This window comes from Nomia melanderi, chromosome 14 (assembly GCF_051020985.1).
Source record: "Nomia melanderi isolate GNS246 chromosome 14, iyNomMela1, whole genome shotgun sequence".
In the NCBI taxonomy this organism is placed as follows: Eukaryota; Metazoa; Arthropoda; class Insecta; order Hymenoptera; family Halictidae; genus Nomia; species Nomia melanderi.
In genome coordinates this window covers 956,687-974,273 of record NC_135012.1, presented here as the reverse complement: position 1 = coordinate 974,273, position 17,587 = coordinate 956,687, and the positions used below count along the sequence as shown (strand labels likewise).

The 17,587-nt window shown below is 41.2% G+C and overlaps 1 protein-coding gene across 2 annotated transcripts in view; it reads right to left on the bottom strand.

Annotated features, from left to right (window-relative positions):
- Positions 1 to 4,350: 4,350 nt before the first annotated feature.
- Stg-1 (stargazin related protein STG-1) overlaps positions 4,351 to 17,587 on the bottom strand; it is a 41,315-nt gene continuing 28,078 nt past the window's right edge. The window contains exons 3-9 of one of the 2 annotated variants that reach the window (XM_076373688.1): positions 13,846 to 13,938; positions 12,500 to 12,643; positions 11,563 to 11,651; positions 10,759 to 10,914; positions 8,559 to 8,771; positions 8,048 to 8,223; positions 4,351 to 6,793 (exon numbers count right to left, since the gene is read on the bottom strand). In XM_076373688.1, coding sequence (XP_076229803.1) covers positions 8,059 to 8,223; positions 8,559 to 8,771; positions 10,759 to 10,914; positions 11,563 to 11,651; positions 12,500 to 12,643; positions 13,846 to 13,938 — 860 coding nt within the window. In that variant the 3' untranslated portion in view covers positions 4,351 to 6,793; positions 8,048 to 8,058. The remainder of the gene's footprint in view (positions 6,794 to 8,047; positions 8,224 to 8,558; positions 8,772 to 10,758; positions 10,915 to 11,562; positions 11,652 to 12,499; positions 12,644 to 13,845; positions 13,939 to 17,587) is intronic. The other variant, XM_076373689.1, reaches the window with a different exon arrangement.

Genomic DNA, 17,587 nt, shown 5'->3' with positions numbered 1-17,587 from the left:
GTTCTCAAAACGGTTGCCAGGGTGCTTTTCAACTGTCTTTCAAAACTGTGTGACATAATTTTCCTATAATAATATTCCACTAATTAAAGCAATGAATCATATTGCAAGTAAATGTAATAATATATTACAGTTCGCATACGTTACAATTAATATTACCATCCTTAGAGTCTTATTCTGGATCCTAGGATTTTTTCAATATTTATTGTACATTTATTTATTCTGTGTGGCTGATTTTTATTCGTTGCACATCAATACGATTATTCCATGGAAGTATTTATGGGAGAGAAGGGATGTTGTAAGTTGAAATGATGAGAAATGAAGCATCTTTGCCTTGAGAACTTTAATATCCTTGTTATTACAAGAGGCAGATAACTCTAGGACCCTGGGAGCCATTTAGCGATATTGGAAAACCAGGGCGAAGCTAGACTCCGAAACGTGCAATTTGCAGCTTAGACTGTCGGTGATTATGCGATTCCACGTCTGGCATCAAGGAACACCGCGAAGCCGACAAATAAGAGAGTCTTTTGTAAGGAACAAACAGCGGAAAGGAAGAGGAAATCGTCACACCGTCTGAACGCTTCTCCTGTCGTTACTCTTACCCCGGGAGCCTATTCTCTTCCACTAGACAATTCCTAGAGAAAACACAGCGCGGTCTGTACACAATAGGTAATCATCATTTAAAGTTTTTCGACTCGCGGAACACATTGAAATTAATGGAATTAAACAACATCAAACCAGCGTTTAACTTTGTGTTATGAGGATAGTCAATATGGTTTGACTTTAAGGTCTGAAGGAAACCCTGAAGAAATCGATAGTCGATATTTTCACGTTTCATAGCTTGTAAACTGAGAATCCATACATACGTATAGCAACGGAAGTGGGGACTTTAGTAGAAATACAAATTTGTATGAAACTCATTCTCAAAATTCAAGTAACGTATGAATTAAACTTCGCTTAATTAATATAATGCAAGTACAATGCACCGAATGCGATAACGCTAACTATAATAATTGACGTTTTAAAAATTGATGAAGGGCCTGGCTTCCTTCCGCAGAAGCCGATTTCTTTATGATTGGGGAGGAAACGGAAAGATCGCGAAGGAAAGGCCCAGAACTGCTTCCTGCGGAAGCCTTTTTTCTGAAACCGGAGACGCATTTATCAGTAGTGGTGGTGTTCCAGAAAGAAACGAGGGGCTGCGAAAACAACTGCGGCAGATGTGAACTCTTGGCACGCGCCCCTCTGTTGTACAGCGGTTCTCATCCTCGTCCCCTTTACAAAACAAGAAATCCCTTCTGTGTCAGTGCTGAATACAGACGCTTTTTCAATAATTTCCAAGTATACTTTTATCATTTGTTTATCGTTTACTCTGCATTACAATACACGACAGAGGTTACAAAATAACTACACCGGGAAAACTGGAAAAACTTCGAAATCTCTTATACAAAATGGATTAGAAGCATAATTCGAAATTTAATTGAATAAAGTGAAATTTCCCTTTAGGTTGTGGTTAGATCTTGCTTATTAATTTCCCACAAAACGAAACGTAACCGATAAACACTATTCGATAAAGGATTTCAGTCCAAACACACACGAAAAACTCGTAAAGCGGACGTTCGAGCGTTCTCGATCTTCGATACCGTTCTAATCTGTCGAATCTCGTGCAGTCCATGGCCACATTAAACGCATTATTATTCCTAAGCGTCCGCACGCGCGCTCGGAAGCCAAGTGTATCGAGTTACTTCCTGTGACTGGCATCGCACTGGAAACACTACACCGAGGAAGGGTTACCGATCCACGATGTTCCTTCCTGAATGGATTCGGCGGGGATCGATGCGAAATCCGCGGACTGTTGCAGCCGGTCCGTTTCATTGATACCCAAAATGGCGCCCAGGAGCGCGAGCCATCCAATGTTTACCGTAGATAAAGCCGCCGAGTGTATTTCCGTATATCACGCGCAGAATTGACCCGTGTACACTCGATAACGTCATAAATCGTACGATCGTCGACAGTAATGTCAGACCTCTCGATCGAGTTAATTAACTTTCATCGAAACCAGTTTTCTCGGTCAAATTCCGCGCTCTTCTCAACGAGAGGACTCACAGGAAGAGGAAATCGGACACAGAAATCGGTTTCCCTGGAATTTTTGTCAGTCAGGTATCGTGTTATTGTCAGCCCAGAAGATTCCTTTATGCGAAAAGATACGCGCGTACACGTAACCGCCGTCCTTTCCTCCTGATCCATTGAGCTGCATGTTTCCTCGAATTATTTCTTTGTCCGCGGGAACTCGAGGACCGATCGTGGTCGTTGGGAGTCTTCGTTTTCTTTGAGGAAGAAGGCTGGAATGTTGTCGGAATCTTTGGTGGAAAACGAACAAGCAGATTTTGCATTAATGATACAGTACATTATCGTACCTTTCCATCGACAAGATGAATTTCAGCAATTTCAGTTGTAGCTTTAAATGATTCTTATTTCGAAGGGGTTGATGTAGTTTTTAAAGTCTAGGGTATATATTCAATTAGACTGTTAGACTGTAAAATTGAATACTATGTATTTATCGGAAAGAACAATCTCAAAGTGCTCCAATTGAAACTCTTGCAGTCAGTTACATAATACTCAGCCCCGATCTTGACCGATCGAAACCTCGAAATACGGTTTTCCCATGCAAGCCCGGAACAAGGTACGCTGCAGCCATCAGCCGGCCGACTGTTTTCCGTTGCTGTTCAAGGCTGGAACCGCACAGCTGTTCCGATCATCTGTCCCAGCCGGAGCGCGTCTAGATCGCGCGCGACTAGGCGGTTAAAACGAATATTCTCGAGGCGGCCGACTTGTCGCATCTGCCAATCGGCCCCGGCGAAACTCCAACAGACAGATGGTGTGGACGCAAAGGAAAGTTACTTAAGCAGGTGTAGCCGAGCACGCGACAGGTGAACGCCGCGAGTCCGCGCCTTCTTCGACACTTTTAAAAGTTGAAAATAAAACCGGCCGAGAGAAGCAGGAACCGTGTGTCTCCGAAGCGCACGGCATCGGTCAGCGACGATAATAACTGTAAAATTGTTTCTAAATCGTTCGCATTGAATCCCAATCGTAATACGAACGAGCGTAGAATCGAAAACGGACTCTCCGCCTCTACGGTCCTTGTACAGGCTGTTCGTGATTGTGATAAAAATGGCTCGTCATTCGCTTCTTGCGTCGCGCTCCCATCGCGGGGCTTCGGTTTTTCCCAGGATGTCGAGATTTCCGTGCCGATACGACGTCTCTTCAGGCGAATAACCCGCGACGAATAATTCCGCCGGCGGAATACTAAATGGCGGATGAATTCTCTTCGTCGATCCCTCGAGGACCGTTCTGCAGTTCTTCGCGATACTCGATCGTAAAACGATCGAGAGGAACCGATGATATTCCTGTTTCTCTGTGCTTTTCGTTTCCTTAGCTGAACATTCCGTTCAAGTATTCTTTCGATGGATTCGCGTCGTTGATTTTTAATTTGGTGCACCCGCATTGTAATTTACTTGTACTTTCGGCACAATAGCCTTTCGCTTTTGTCACAGTCAATAAATTGGGACGAAAGTTACATTTGAGTTTGCATATTAATTTTTACGGTTTTTATTGAAATTTATCATTTAAATTCTGGGGACTAGAATGGTTTATTTATGTTTGTTCGAAAGAAAGGCGCGAATGGTAAAGTAGGATGAGTGGGTAAGTCAGGAAACTATAGTATTCTGGTTAGATCATGTAGATTTCTTTCATCGGTGTCTGAGTAGCACGGACTTATTCACTGACACGGATTATGTAAATCGACCGACGAGAGGCAAGACAGATCGCACATCTAATGCAAATTTTTGTCACACTGTCGACCAACTTAAGATACGCACCTACACGACCCACTTAACATTCTGCGCCACTTATACCGTACTCAGAGTAGAAATAATTCTGAATAAATAAATAAAGGAAGAACGTGTTGCTTCGTAAGCACTAGTCTGTCAACCCTTTGCGGACGAAGATTCTTTGAAATATATAAAACCTTCAGCAGGTTAAGCTAAATAATACACTAATTGCTTAATTAACAGGAAAAGAAGGAAACTACATGATCTCTTGTTGTTTAACCAGTTCAATTATTTGTTCGCGACTTGGTTTTTCAAATACAACAATTTCATCTCGCTTCGCTCATCTTTTATCGCTTTCGAACTCGAAAAGTTAGTTGTAATTGGATCTTAAGTCTATAATACGGATCTGTTAATTGACAATGTACAGGGATATACGAGTGATGGAAAAGTAGGATTAGTGAAATTAATCTAATCGGTTGGAAAAGTGTTGTTGCATTATATAATTGAAAATAGAACATAGGCACTATTTAAATCGGCATTACTCATTTCGAAGAAACTTTATTGTACAAATTGTAAAGTTCGAACAAGCTTATCACCATCGAATACATAAACAATAAACTTCAATTATGTGCTAATGAACATGAATTAGTTTTATGAACAATGCTACCCTTTCAACAAATCGTTTCCATCACTCTCTCTCTCTCTCTCTCTCTCTCTCTCTCTCTCTCTCTCTCTCTCTCTCTCTCTCTCTCTCTCTCTCTCTCTCTAGCCCGAGGCTGAATATTATACTCATCATTTTCCGAGTCCACTACTACACACCTCTTGGTGCATTATTATTACAATTTTGAGCGTTACAAATATATATATATATGTATATTTATATTTATATGTATATGTATATAATACAAAACAAACTTTCTCGTCGCATATTTCACGATAAATTCCATCGCAGTGATCGCATTTATTTACAGGCATTTTCAGTGACGTCCAATTAAACATTTCAATTGCTGTGCTGCAATATTATCGATAAATCGATTTGTTCTGCGCGTCGCGAATGTAGGACACGTCAAGCTTTCAAAAATTCGGAAGATAAAATCGGGAAAGGTGTATTGTAACTTTAAACTTTGGCACATACAACGATACACGCAACGATAAAAATATAATATATTTATAACAAAAGGTTTTATCGTTCTTTTTTCTCATGATCAGCGAAATACATATCGAAGTGCACATCTTAAACGTAAATAGATCAATACGGAGTCTCGAGAATGGCGTTTCGCGCGAATGCCGTAGATCGCATATGTATACGTGTATATATTGTCACAAAAAATGTTTCCCTTGAACGAGCCGCACGATTGCTAGAGTAAAAAATTCGTAACAATGTTCAACACGAGAGTAAAAGTAAGATCAATACGATCCTTTTCTGTTTGAAAAATTAGTAACGAAGATTCCCAGGCTTTTATGTACACGACTCTTAATCAGACTTTCAATGAAACGTCTCTGCTTTACCGTCAGATTGATCGACGATCGATCGACCGTCGTAATAACTTTCATTTATCTTCGATCGGTGAGCCAGCCCAGCGAAGTCTGACTCGCGAACCGTCAGTGGAAAATTGACTACAGTAAAAAATCTTATCGACTATTTTATTCCTGTTAAAAATTCTCATATATAACATTGGTATCTTTCATGCTTTCTGTACACCGAATACGATAAAATCTCGCTTGAACAGCTTCGACTATGAACACGTTCATGATACAGTTATACAATAGATCATATTCTACATAGTTCACGAATCATCGGGCAATTCCCTCTTCTCGCGACAATTTGTCCCTTCGCTTGCCCCACGAGTAATCAGTGATAACAAGACGTTTATTGCGAACGGGATAACTTGACATCTGCCAACAGCGCAGTCTTTGATAAAGGTTCACGATCATTTTAATCCGAATTCTATAAGTAACTCGAATGAAATCAAACTGTTCGATTACCTTGATAAATTTACCTTGATAAATTTATCTTGAAAAATGAATATCGAGTACGATTATCCATTATGTACAATTATTTTAAAGCAAATGGTTATCGAAGAATCAGAGTATCGATGTCCATGGAATTAAGATTAAAATGTAATTCGCACGATAATTATTTACAACAAATACATCGGTGTTCACGCAGTTATCAATCGATTCGCAGTCTCGATTTCTCCCGTAGATTCACCATGGAAATCTCTCGGAATTTCCAGCTACCTCGTCGACAAATACAAACAAATTCGACAATCAGGAATCCTCCGATCCCGAAAAGTATCATCTTCATCTGCAAGTAATCAAATCAATATCCTTTACACACTAGAAACTTCACAATCGAGTAACTGTCCTCCGCGTCTTTCACATCGAAGGGGTGCATCAACGAAACAATAGTTTCTCCCGTACAAACTCCGATAGAGATTGGCAGTAGAAATCTGTCCATCGTTTAAAAGATTAACACGTGTTCGATCTGGACCGTCGGAACTCAGGAAGTGTCTTTGGTGTTCCTCTGGATAATTAACGCGTGAAAAAGAGAAAAACGTCCCTGTCGAATGAATTCGCCGCACTTCACATTGGCTGAATGGAGCAATTAGTGTCTGGTCTGTCCACTTGCTTTTCACGTTCCTCGGAGGGGGTCGGAACGGAATGATATTCCGCGAAACAGTTTCTACGGGGACCGCGCGACGCGATCCGGTTTATTAAAAGCCGAGATTCGATAATCCGGCGATCGATCTCCGCTGGCTCCGTTTCAAAAGTTTCCTTTCACGCGTTCCTGCAGTCCTCCGGGAGAGCGAGGGACGCCGGGGCGCGATGAAATATTTGTGATCGCGTAGCCAAGGTCTCATTAAAAAGAGAGTCGGTCTATTTAATCGCCGGCTATGTCATGGTCCTCCTCGGTTTCCGCCTCGTCCTCCTCGTCGCTCTCGACGCTTTGCACCAGCCGCGCGTATCTGCGCGGGAAACGGGCGGGTATTCATTTTAATGCATCATGCAACAGCCACCGATGACGATCCTCCCACACCGATTCATGACCAGCGATTGCGCTCGATTATTTAACGAAACGACCGGGAACCACGCCGGAAATGCAAATGTTTTCGTTCAAATGCTCACTTCGGGAACATTGATTTTGTAGGTTTTTTTCGAATGTCCGTGAAGGGTTTCCTATTGTGTGATGTTGTTTTGTACGTGTTCCGATGATTTGATGGCTTTTATTTTGTTTTCGGCGGGCATTTGTTTTAATTGCGCGTCTTTTAATAACAGATTTGAAGTTTGCCAATTGATGGAACGGTTTCTTTGTCACGTTTGTTTGTAGAGGAGCAATTCGATGCTTTCTGTGTGTTCGCGTTTCCAACGTTCAGCCAATCAATGTTCGTTTTGTTTTTCATCCGTGCAATTTGTACTGATCGTGAAATATCGATTTTCTTTACTTCGTTCTCAGGGACGTGACGTTGAAAACTACAAATGTTTACGGAAAAGCTTTGCTGCGCAAACAACTGGATAATTTATTAATTTGTTCGATAGAAGAAATCTGAGTGGAACATGTAAAAATTTATGAGTTTGATTTACTAGGGTTTTCCCTAATTTATCTGCTAAATGGACTATAGCGCTCCTCGTTTCCCCATAGGAGAATAAACTATCATTTAAGAATCTTAATTAGCTCCACGCAAACCTCCGGGAAGTCAAGTACTTCGAAGTTGTCTGTTTCCATTAAAGGTAGCTCGAACTATATTTGTTGGCATAACATGTGCGTTATCGGTGTTCCTGAACAACAACCTAAATTACACGAAATAATTACGCGAATACATTACGGGCACTGAATATTGAACTTCATGGGCTTTCTGCTGTGTGTTTCGTTGATAATTATAACTTTTAGCGTATTAAGTACGTGTAGTAGAATAGTTGGATCATGTGTCTCTATTAGATAAAGATATTTTCGGAACTGGAGCAACGTTAATCCCGAAGCTATGATTAGAATTTGATATAAGTTCCAAAACTTATAGAAGAAAGACAAAAAGAAATTTGGTTTCAGATTGCGTTTAGTAAAATACTTGAGTTTGGTAACCACGTGCAAAAATAATTATAAATATCATTGAGAAGTTGTGAAATCAATAATACTTGATAAAATTTTCCTTTTGACGATAAGTGGATTGGAAATCTTTCGGAAAATCCCTGTTTTTATGTTTGTCAGGTTTAAAAGTTCGTACCTAACGGTATATCAGACGGGAGTCGTCTTCCTCAGTGTGTCGAAGGCCCATTCGCTACCCCTAACTGGTGGCGGTGGCGGCAGCGGTCCGTCAAGATCAAAAGTTACGAATTCATGTTGAACACTTGGGCTATATTCCTCTTCCTCCTCCTGTAGAACGTCAGCCGTCGTGCTGACCTAAAATTCGTTGCGTTTAGAAGGTAGGAGAATTTCAGTGAATTTCAAAAAAATGTTAACCCTTAGCACTCCAGATGGTTTTGTAATGTATCGGTAACTGCAACTAATTTTTATAGTATCTCCAGTGAAAATGAAGAATGCGATAACATTCCTTAAATCTTTTATTTTCCTTCTCAGTACAAAATTTGGATGTATGGAAAATCTAATAATTTTAGGGTAGTTTCTTTAATATTCATTAAAATATTTAATATTATAACTGGTGCCATAGTGGAGCCTACAGAGTTCAAAGGGTTAAAAGCACCGGAATGTTCAAACGCGTTAAAATGATACCTTACCGTTTGAGTGGTGAGGTCTCTAGGAAATTGTCTAGTATAGTCATGATAGTCCAAATTCGGCGGAGGTGGCAAGAATTCGTCAAAGTCGACGTGATCCACCGAGTCCCTGCTGAAGAAATATCTTTTCTGGTGCCTCTCGCAGAGGAATCCACTGTGACCAATGGTCGAGTGATTCGAGTGATGCACGTGGTGATTGTCTAAGTGGTACACACCCTGAAAATAAATGTCAGTAGAAAAGAGAGAACTCTCCTTGAAAGTAATACCCTAAGACAATGAAAAACAGCAACCCCAATCTGCTTAAATGATCAATAGCGATGAAGAATCTCATTGAATTCATCGTTTCAAATGTTCAATTTGTACAACTGTTTTTTGGAAACGAAGAGAAATTGTTTATATTCGATATCCTTTGAAGTAGGATGAGACCGTTTGATGGTTTCGATCCTCGGTGGTACGGACAGAAACTTTCGACCTGGAGTGTCGCGGGTGGTTCGGAAGTATCAAAGATTCGCCGCGGAGAGGGCCGATGCTTTAAATCTTTGCCCTGTGCAGTGAAAACTAGGTACCTAGGGACGAGAAGTCGGGAGTGTCACTTGTTTCGGAGTGCGATGGCATTGCGCGGATGAGATCTCAAGTGCTTGAAGACCGAGAGCTAACACTCGTTTCTACTTCGCGTTTCGTTTTCAGCTGGTGTCTGTTTACCGGTTAAATGCAATTTAGAACTATCTAGTTGTTTGGTAGTAACTCAACCACCGTGAACGCTATAATTTGCTTATTTCTGGCCACGTCACGTGGTCCCGACGTCGACTGAGAACTTCAGTACGCAGATGGGGGCTGTTGCCACTAACAAGTTAATTAACCTCTTCAAACCAGAATTCTATCTAATTAAAAATATTTCACTGATATTTTCATCAGTTTGCAATTAGAGTTTCAATTTATGTACCTACGTAATGAGAACGTAAAATGTTAGTGCCAACTACCGGTAAGATAGGTTTCTATTTTAAAAATACGATATTTACGCTAATCTACATTTTTCAATCAAATGTACGGTAAGTGTAAAGAGGTTGAGTTGAGAAACGAACATGGACAGAATATTTTCCATATGTATTGTTAACCTTCAAAGGTGAATGGTTTCGTTAAATTCATTTTGCGAGGCACATTTTACTAGAAATCTTCTTTGTTGCTTTGTAATTATTATTTCGTAAGAGGGCGACGTTGAAACGAACAGACGTTTAAGCAGGCTTCCATCGTAAATGAATTCTAAGAAGCGTGATCGCTGCATTTAATACTCAGAAATGACAGAAGTTGCACGAAGAAGTTGTTTGTTCGTAAACTTCGAATGTAAAGATAAACTTCACGTTCAAATTTGCACTTCGTACGCGAAAGACTTAACCACCTGGATACTTGACTAAGCCAGAGGTTTATTTACATAGGGGTTTTATTTTACGGCGCGAGCTTTGAGATTGCGCCTGAATTTTTCAGGGCGGCGACTTATCTTCTTTAAAACTTTTCAAAATCCCCGGGATTCGCGAGCTGCGACTGACGAGCCGGGCGAATTATTAAAAAGAAAAGATAAATCTTTTAGAGACAAGCCTTCTGAATTTATATGAAAACTTAACCCGCGGAAACTTTCAAATTATCCGCGTAGATATATTTTAGAAACCTTTTCAGATCCGAACGTAAATATTCATTTCTATTTTAACCCATCTCTGTTGCTCACCCGTTCCATCTCACCAAATGTTCTCTCGAAATATCCGAGTACATTCTCACAATCTCAAAGCATAGAATAAAATTGTTTAATTTTGAAATATTAAAAATATTAAAATTGTGCAATCTCGATTGAACTATAGGTGATATTAATTTAAACGACGAAATTCACCTGGGACTAGATTTGTTATGGAAAATATAACTAATATCTACTTCGAAGTCAATGCTAAAAAGTTGATTAATCAATTTCATTAATGAACCTTTCCCACGATATCAAGTGATCTAGGCGGTACCCGAATTAATCGATCAGCCTGTCGTTCTTCAACAAAATAAATTACTTTCGCAGTATTGGTGCTCGGTCAGACGAAAACTCTCGAATTCCAATGCGCATAATGGAAATTCTTAAGCGGATGTTAATTCTGTCCAAGTTTTCAACTATAAGGGCGGAGGAGAAAGATTCCGAGGAAATCGTAGAAACGAAGCTAATACTACCAACCCCGTAATTTTTCCTCCTGGAGTCTCTTCGTACCAGTTCTCTCTGGTGCCAAGAAATATACAAGAAAATGGCGTAAGTGCCAGCGATCTCGGTCGTGATGAAGCCACTCACGTACAGCAAAAATGAGAATCCGTACCTGTAGGTAAAGGGTGGTCCCTGAAATCGCAAGATTGCTACGAAGATATTCATTCGTACAAGCGCGATACAGATAAAGAAGTAATCCGAGCGAATCGAAGAAAATATGATATATCGAGGATTTCTTTTCGTCATTTCCACAGATTAGACTGGAACTTCGTAACATTATCGAAACTCGGCATTATAACATTTATTATTTCATAGGAATCAACTCGTCTATTAAGTCCCGCTGAAAATTCTTGCGTTCTCTTAGCTCGTGAAAAAGGATCGAAAGTATATCGCTACTGGATGTTCCGTTTTTTAATATTTCCCTCAGATCCAATTATTCCATTCTGAAAGTAATTAATGCATTTCATATGCTTACGGAGTGGAATTTATATTCTTTGTTAACATTGTTGTTTTTCGACCGACTTTGAACTCATAAGACACAGCAATGTGGATTTTTGCCTTTGACTATGTTTAATTTCTTCTTGTCTCTCTGCTCTCAATGTTTAGTTAGTTTTGTTAGTATAATTATCTAGCAGCTAGGTGTAGAACGAGTTCTCTCGTCTGCACGTTATTCTGTTCCATTCGCGAAAATTTCGAATAACGAAGGAACTTTCAGCGGGACCTAGAAAATTCTGAAAAGAAAACGTCTGAAACATCTAGGGAGTGTCACATTCGACTGACCTGAAACGACGACCTTGGTCTAAGTTTACTACCAACTTCAGCTTTGAACACAGATATGTACATCACCATTCCCACCAGCATTAACAAACCTGAAAGGGAAACCGATTTAATAACCCCGCCCTTATCGCTCTGCCGCAGTTCCAGCGACAATTTCACGGCGACTGGACGACATAATAACAGTCGATCGAGTAACCGTAATACTATTGTTTAAACTTTAATCCAGCCTTCCTCGCAGGCTTTTCCACCCCCCTTCATTTTTCATCAATTGTTCGAGTTCCGCAGTTCCATATAATTTCAAACTTTCTAAAAACGTCCGAACCAACTCTTTTTCCTTTTCGTCCCGGGTATCGTCGAACGGAACGTTTTAAAAGTCGCAAAAACTGACGCACGAAGAGAAATTTCGCTTCGAAATATTTCCGATTCGCGACGAGCCGACTCGACGAAACACTTCAAAGCTGAACCGGTAGGAAAGTTCTTAATATCCGACAAACGTGTCCGTAAACGTTTTAATCGCGAGTCGAGTTTCAAGTTCAGCGGTTCATAATTCTGATTGAAAATTCGAATCAATCATAAACGGAATTAAATATTAAGCCGTCCCCGTCAACAAACGAGTTTCCATCGTCGCGGCCGGCGGGACAAACTAAATTATCTGGGGCAGGCCGAGGCTCTAAATGAAACTTGTTAAACCTTTAATAGCCTCTTTAAGGCGGCCATGGTACCGTGACGAAGTTTCGCAACGATTCACTCGCTTTTTTCCCTTTTTCTTTTCACGGTTTTTGGCTTCCGTTCACATAAAAATGTCGCTTCGTTGGCCGTGCTTCGCCAGGGAACGACGCGGAACCCCGCGAAGTCGCTTGTTCTCGATTGAGATGGCTTCTCGGATAGGCGCGCGAAAAGTGTATCGTTCTGCCGCGCGTCGCCGCGGTTTATTACTCACCGGAAACTATGAAGACCACGCCGGCGACAAAGACGCAGAGCCTGTGTCGCGGGTGAGTAACGTGAGCAGTGAAGTAACAAACTTCAGCCACCACCAGCAGCGACGTCGCCGCGAAGAAGAACATCGCCGACTTGGTAACTGCATCTGCGTGAAAAAATATAGGTATGAAAGCGCCGAGGAATGGGAAAACTTTCGGGATGGGATCTTTCCCTTTTTTTTTTCTTTCTCCTCTGTCCGCTCTCTCCGTTCCCGGGGATTGTTGTCCGACGGTCATTATTTATGGAAACGCGGGGACGCCGTGACGAGCCTGGTTCGGGGATCTTTATGCATTTACCGCGGACACGATGCTGCATAATTCCTTGGGAGATTTCCATTGAATCTTCGAGTTGATGGGACTCTTGTAATTTTCATGGCGAAAGTTCTATCACCTTCGAAATTAAGATTAATAGGCGTTCCGCACGAAACTTTCGCGGAACTTTGTAACACCGATCGAAATAATTCCGACGTATAATTAATGCATTCGAACGCTCGATAATATCGATGATTCGTTCGGTGGTTGTTATTAAAGAACACAAGGAACAGGATTTTTCGTAGCACCGTGTCGTTTAGATTCTGCGAAAGTTCTATCACCTTCGAAATGATCAAAATTAACCCTTTGCACTCCAAGAGTTTTCTACCAAAGATACCCAACGCACTTTCTGACGAAATATAGTCAAGACTTCTTGAAACTAACTTAACGCGAAATCATACATAAATTAAAGTAAGAGGCTGTTTTATCTGAACGTGTCACATATTAATGCATCATACGAAAAATTGACATTAAATATTATTCATAATTTTACTATACCAAATCGAGTGGCAGCTGGGAGGCGACTATGGAGTGCAAAGGGTTAATAGACATTCTGTACGAAACTTTCGCGGAACTTTGTAACACCGATCGAAATAATTCCGACGTACAATAAATGCATTCGAAAGCACGATAATATCGATGATTCGTTCGGTATTCCTAAAGAACACAAGGAACAGGATTTTTCGTAGCACCGTGTCATTTAGATTCTGCGTTCGGTCGACTGAACACGATGGCAGGGGTTGAAAGGAGCGAATAGCGAGCGTGAGGAGGGGATGGGATAGAGAGAGGGGTAGAAATCGGTATAGACAAATTGTCGGATCCAGTTTATCACGGCGGGTTATATTCCTCTCGGGTGAAAGCATTTTCCCGCCGAATATTTTACGGGCGTGTCACACTCGAGTTCAGTGCCAGGCAGAGGACACCTAATCAACCCCCTTCAAAGGCACACGTTTCTCATTCCACCTGTCTCCGCGGCTGGGTTTTTCATGGTACTCACATGGTATTGCCATGGTTGAATCGCTCGGGTCCGGACTGTACTCCTCGTTTGGAAAATAGTCGATACTCGAGCACTCGTATTCCATGCGGGAGCCTGCGGAAAACAAAAGGAAAGTGATTCGTAGAGGTTCCGGCGCGTGGGCGCATCGTCATCGTGATATGCGCATCTCTGGAACACGCGGACCGATCGGGAAATCCGCCGACCCGACCAGCGAATTCGTCGCTATCGGCTCGATTCACCCCTAATTCTGTTTTTGTTCATTGTTTTTTATTTCACCTTCTGTTTTCGCGGACACGCGAGTGGCGTTCGATGTCTGCTAATCAATCGGCGGGCATGAATATAATACTCTTCTTAAAATCGTGCTCGAGTGATCGGTAGACTGAAGATCTCTGTGCGTTTATGGAAAATTTGAAATTTCAAGTCTGAGATTTCTTGGGATATTCAAAAATTTCATATAATATATGAAAACACGTTTGTGATACGATAGAATAAGGGTGGTTTTACATCAATTGAAACGTTAATGAAGTTATGCATTCTGAAAAGTTGTACTCTATATTTTCGATTTATCCAAGTTGCCTATTTATATGTGCAGCATGAACGCGAGTACAATTATTTATCGCAGAAATTAAATGCTCGCAGGTGCTGCAAAGAAGTAATCCACTTTTCGTCTGTTTGAACAATTTAAACCTTTATTTGTGTAATATCGAAACTCTTGCAATCGACATGATTGCGAACGCGATTAATATTTATTTAAATAATAACAGGGGTCTAGGTGTTCTGTTTCAGATTCGGGATGTGTTCGATAATGAAATTGATGTTATTTGCCCCGGTAAATAAAACGTTCGGGGAAACGTGTATCGATCTGTACAATTAACTGTGTGATCGCATCGAATGGACACGATTAAACTCTTCGCCAAGCGAATTATTACTTTTATTCTGTTCGACTAATATAAATACAACGTCTGTATCATCGCCGTGGAAACACTCGACCCAAACGCCTGAATAAACTTCTGCTTCGTCGAATTTCCTTCCTCGTTCAACGCAAATGAACGTTTTTTTCCGTCGCTTAATTGGTATTCAAGCGGACATTTAGATCAAATAAAAATGCATATTTCTTTAACGCGAAACATATTCCTCTTTCATTTCCTTCTTCGCTCTGTAACGCGCGATATTGTAATAAACGTACACGAATATACGCCGACCGCATATTAGGGGATGATTGGCGTGAAATCGATGGACCGATATTAACATTATTCTAGGATTTTGATACGCTGACAATATTTAATTGACAAGCCAATAACGCCAGGGATATCGACATATTTTTCTCTTAATTAACGTGGAAGCGACATTCCCCTAAAACGTAAAATTCTCATTTTCTTTCGCCTCTGTTCTTCTTTCGTCACGCGCTACTTTATCCTCAGCATTCTCGTTGATTACTACCTTAATCCATTCATTAAAGGGCTTGGATGAAATAAAGTCCCCAACTAACTAATTAAAAGCACGACCAACTGACGTAAAGAATAAGGTAATTATTTTTGCTAGTGGTTCGACGGAATGAAAACAGAAACCGCCCCGAAAGAAATTACACGGAAAACGTTAAACGAATGTGAAACCGGAGAAGGAATCGACGAGTGGCTGGCAGAATTTAATTTGTATGTACCAAACTAGTAAATTGTACAAGCAGCCGCGCCACCGTCGAACGGTGTGCCAGCCTTTTTCATTTCACACTCGCAGGCATCGAGTTTAATTGAAACGGATCTAGGAAAGGGAGGATAGTCCTGCGATCCGGGAATTTCGAGCTCTTTCGACTCCGGTTATTAAACTCGCGTGCCTAGGCATCGTTCCGTTTTATACGATCTGATTTAACAGGATCGATACCGCTCTCAAGGGTGTCTTACGTTCTCCCGTGGCGCTCGTCCACGCCGTTAAACCATCAAACGCATCGATCCCTGTGTTCCAACGACGAGAAAGTCGATTTCGTTCGCGACGCTCGACATGGCTACGAAAAGATCCGCAGAAATGAAAATTGGATTCTCAGCAGTTCTCACTCTTATTTAGTTCTCAACGCTAGAAATCAAAGGGAAATGGAAATGGATACTAGACAAACACTAAAAATTCTAAGGAATACAAAATAGTCATTAGGCTTTTTAATACTCGAAGTATCAGGCCAACGATGTTGTCCGATCGACTGCAGTTAATGTCAATTGGTCCTCCAAAATTTATATCCGAGCAAACATCCGTCAATTCATTTGCAATTGAAATACGAAACAGCTGTCAGTATTAATAATCGACTAGAGTCTATTCTCGCAATTCTCTTTGTGAGAATAACGTTCCATCGTGAAACGCGATATGGCAGCTTACTTTGCCGGAAATAATAGATCCGATTGCTTGTGAAAGTAATCGGTACGGGATTATAATGCATCAAACAGACTGCGGAACGCGGATCCGTCGATTGGGACGATAGACTGAAAGGGACTCGCAACCTAAATAATTCCACCGCACTTTAAATTATCAAACACTCCGTGTTACAGGAGGAAAATTAAATGGAAACAGGTGGTGATAAAACGCGAACCAATATGTCCAAGCGTGTTTACCTTGGGCGACCGACATTAAATCCGAACCGGGCAAGCTGGATAGCACCGGAAGATGACATTGTGAACGCGCTGCAGGTTTTTTCGACCGAGATAGAATATTCGAGCGTTTACAAATATTTCCAAAATTCAAGATAAAACTCTTGTTTGATCTGATTTACCATCCTAAATAGTCCCAAACGTTTCTAACGAAAACTAGTAACTGATTACTGAACAATATTCAAACTTGTTCGAAATTTCTAAGCAGCGATGCTCGCGATAGATCGAAGATCCATTTCGGTCAAGGTTTGAAGACTTCGCGTTTCTCAAACTGATTCGCAAGAGTGACGGGTTTTAAAGCTCCGCGGCGAGGTTACGGGGCACCGTGGCTCGGGGAACGGGGGAAATTGGGTTGGCAGGCGTGGAACAGTCATTTCCGGTCCGTGCCGGAAGTCGGCCGTATTGCCTCCCTTCGATAGTCGGGAATCAATATTCCTGGTCCGTTGTCGGCGTGCCCACTGGCATGCAGGCATAACAGAAATAATAACTTGCAATCGTTGTGTGTGCACACACCGCGGCACAACGATGCACTGCGGCCGCCGCTGAACCGTGACCGGGGAACCGGATGTGTACTACCCTTTTGCCAGCTACCACCGACCTCGCAATTCCGTGTTTCCTTCAGACGCTGCTCCGTAGCGATTGCTAGGGAACGCTTCAATCATCGAAGAAAATTTTCTTCCTTTCTTTCGCACTGCAGCTACCGGATTGGTCGATACGACACATTTTCAGTTTCTTCCTTTGTAAATATTAAAGATTTGTTGTAGTTTGAATTATTATGTTTACACTTTAGCACGCTCGTTACGCCAGATATTGTGGAATAATTCAAACAATATTCGCGCTGTACATAAATACGTTACACAGTCGTTGGAGTACAACGGCGTGTAATAGTGCATTAAATTTAATTGGAATTAATATCAAACGCATGCTGCAATGAAAAGTTTGACTTGCCTTGGAGTTACTGTTATTAAAATGTTTATGGTAACGCGTATGAAATTGTTGCTCGTCTTTGAAATTCGTATAACCGTTCACCCGAGCGCGAGCGTGTAACTTTACGGGGATAGTTTTTCCAAGGTAGTAAGGAGTCCATAATGAAGAATTAAAGTTGCTCGCTT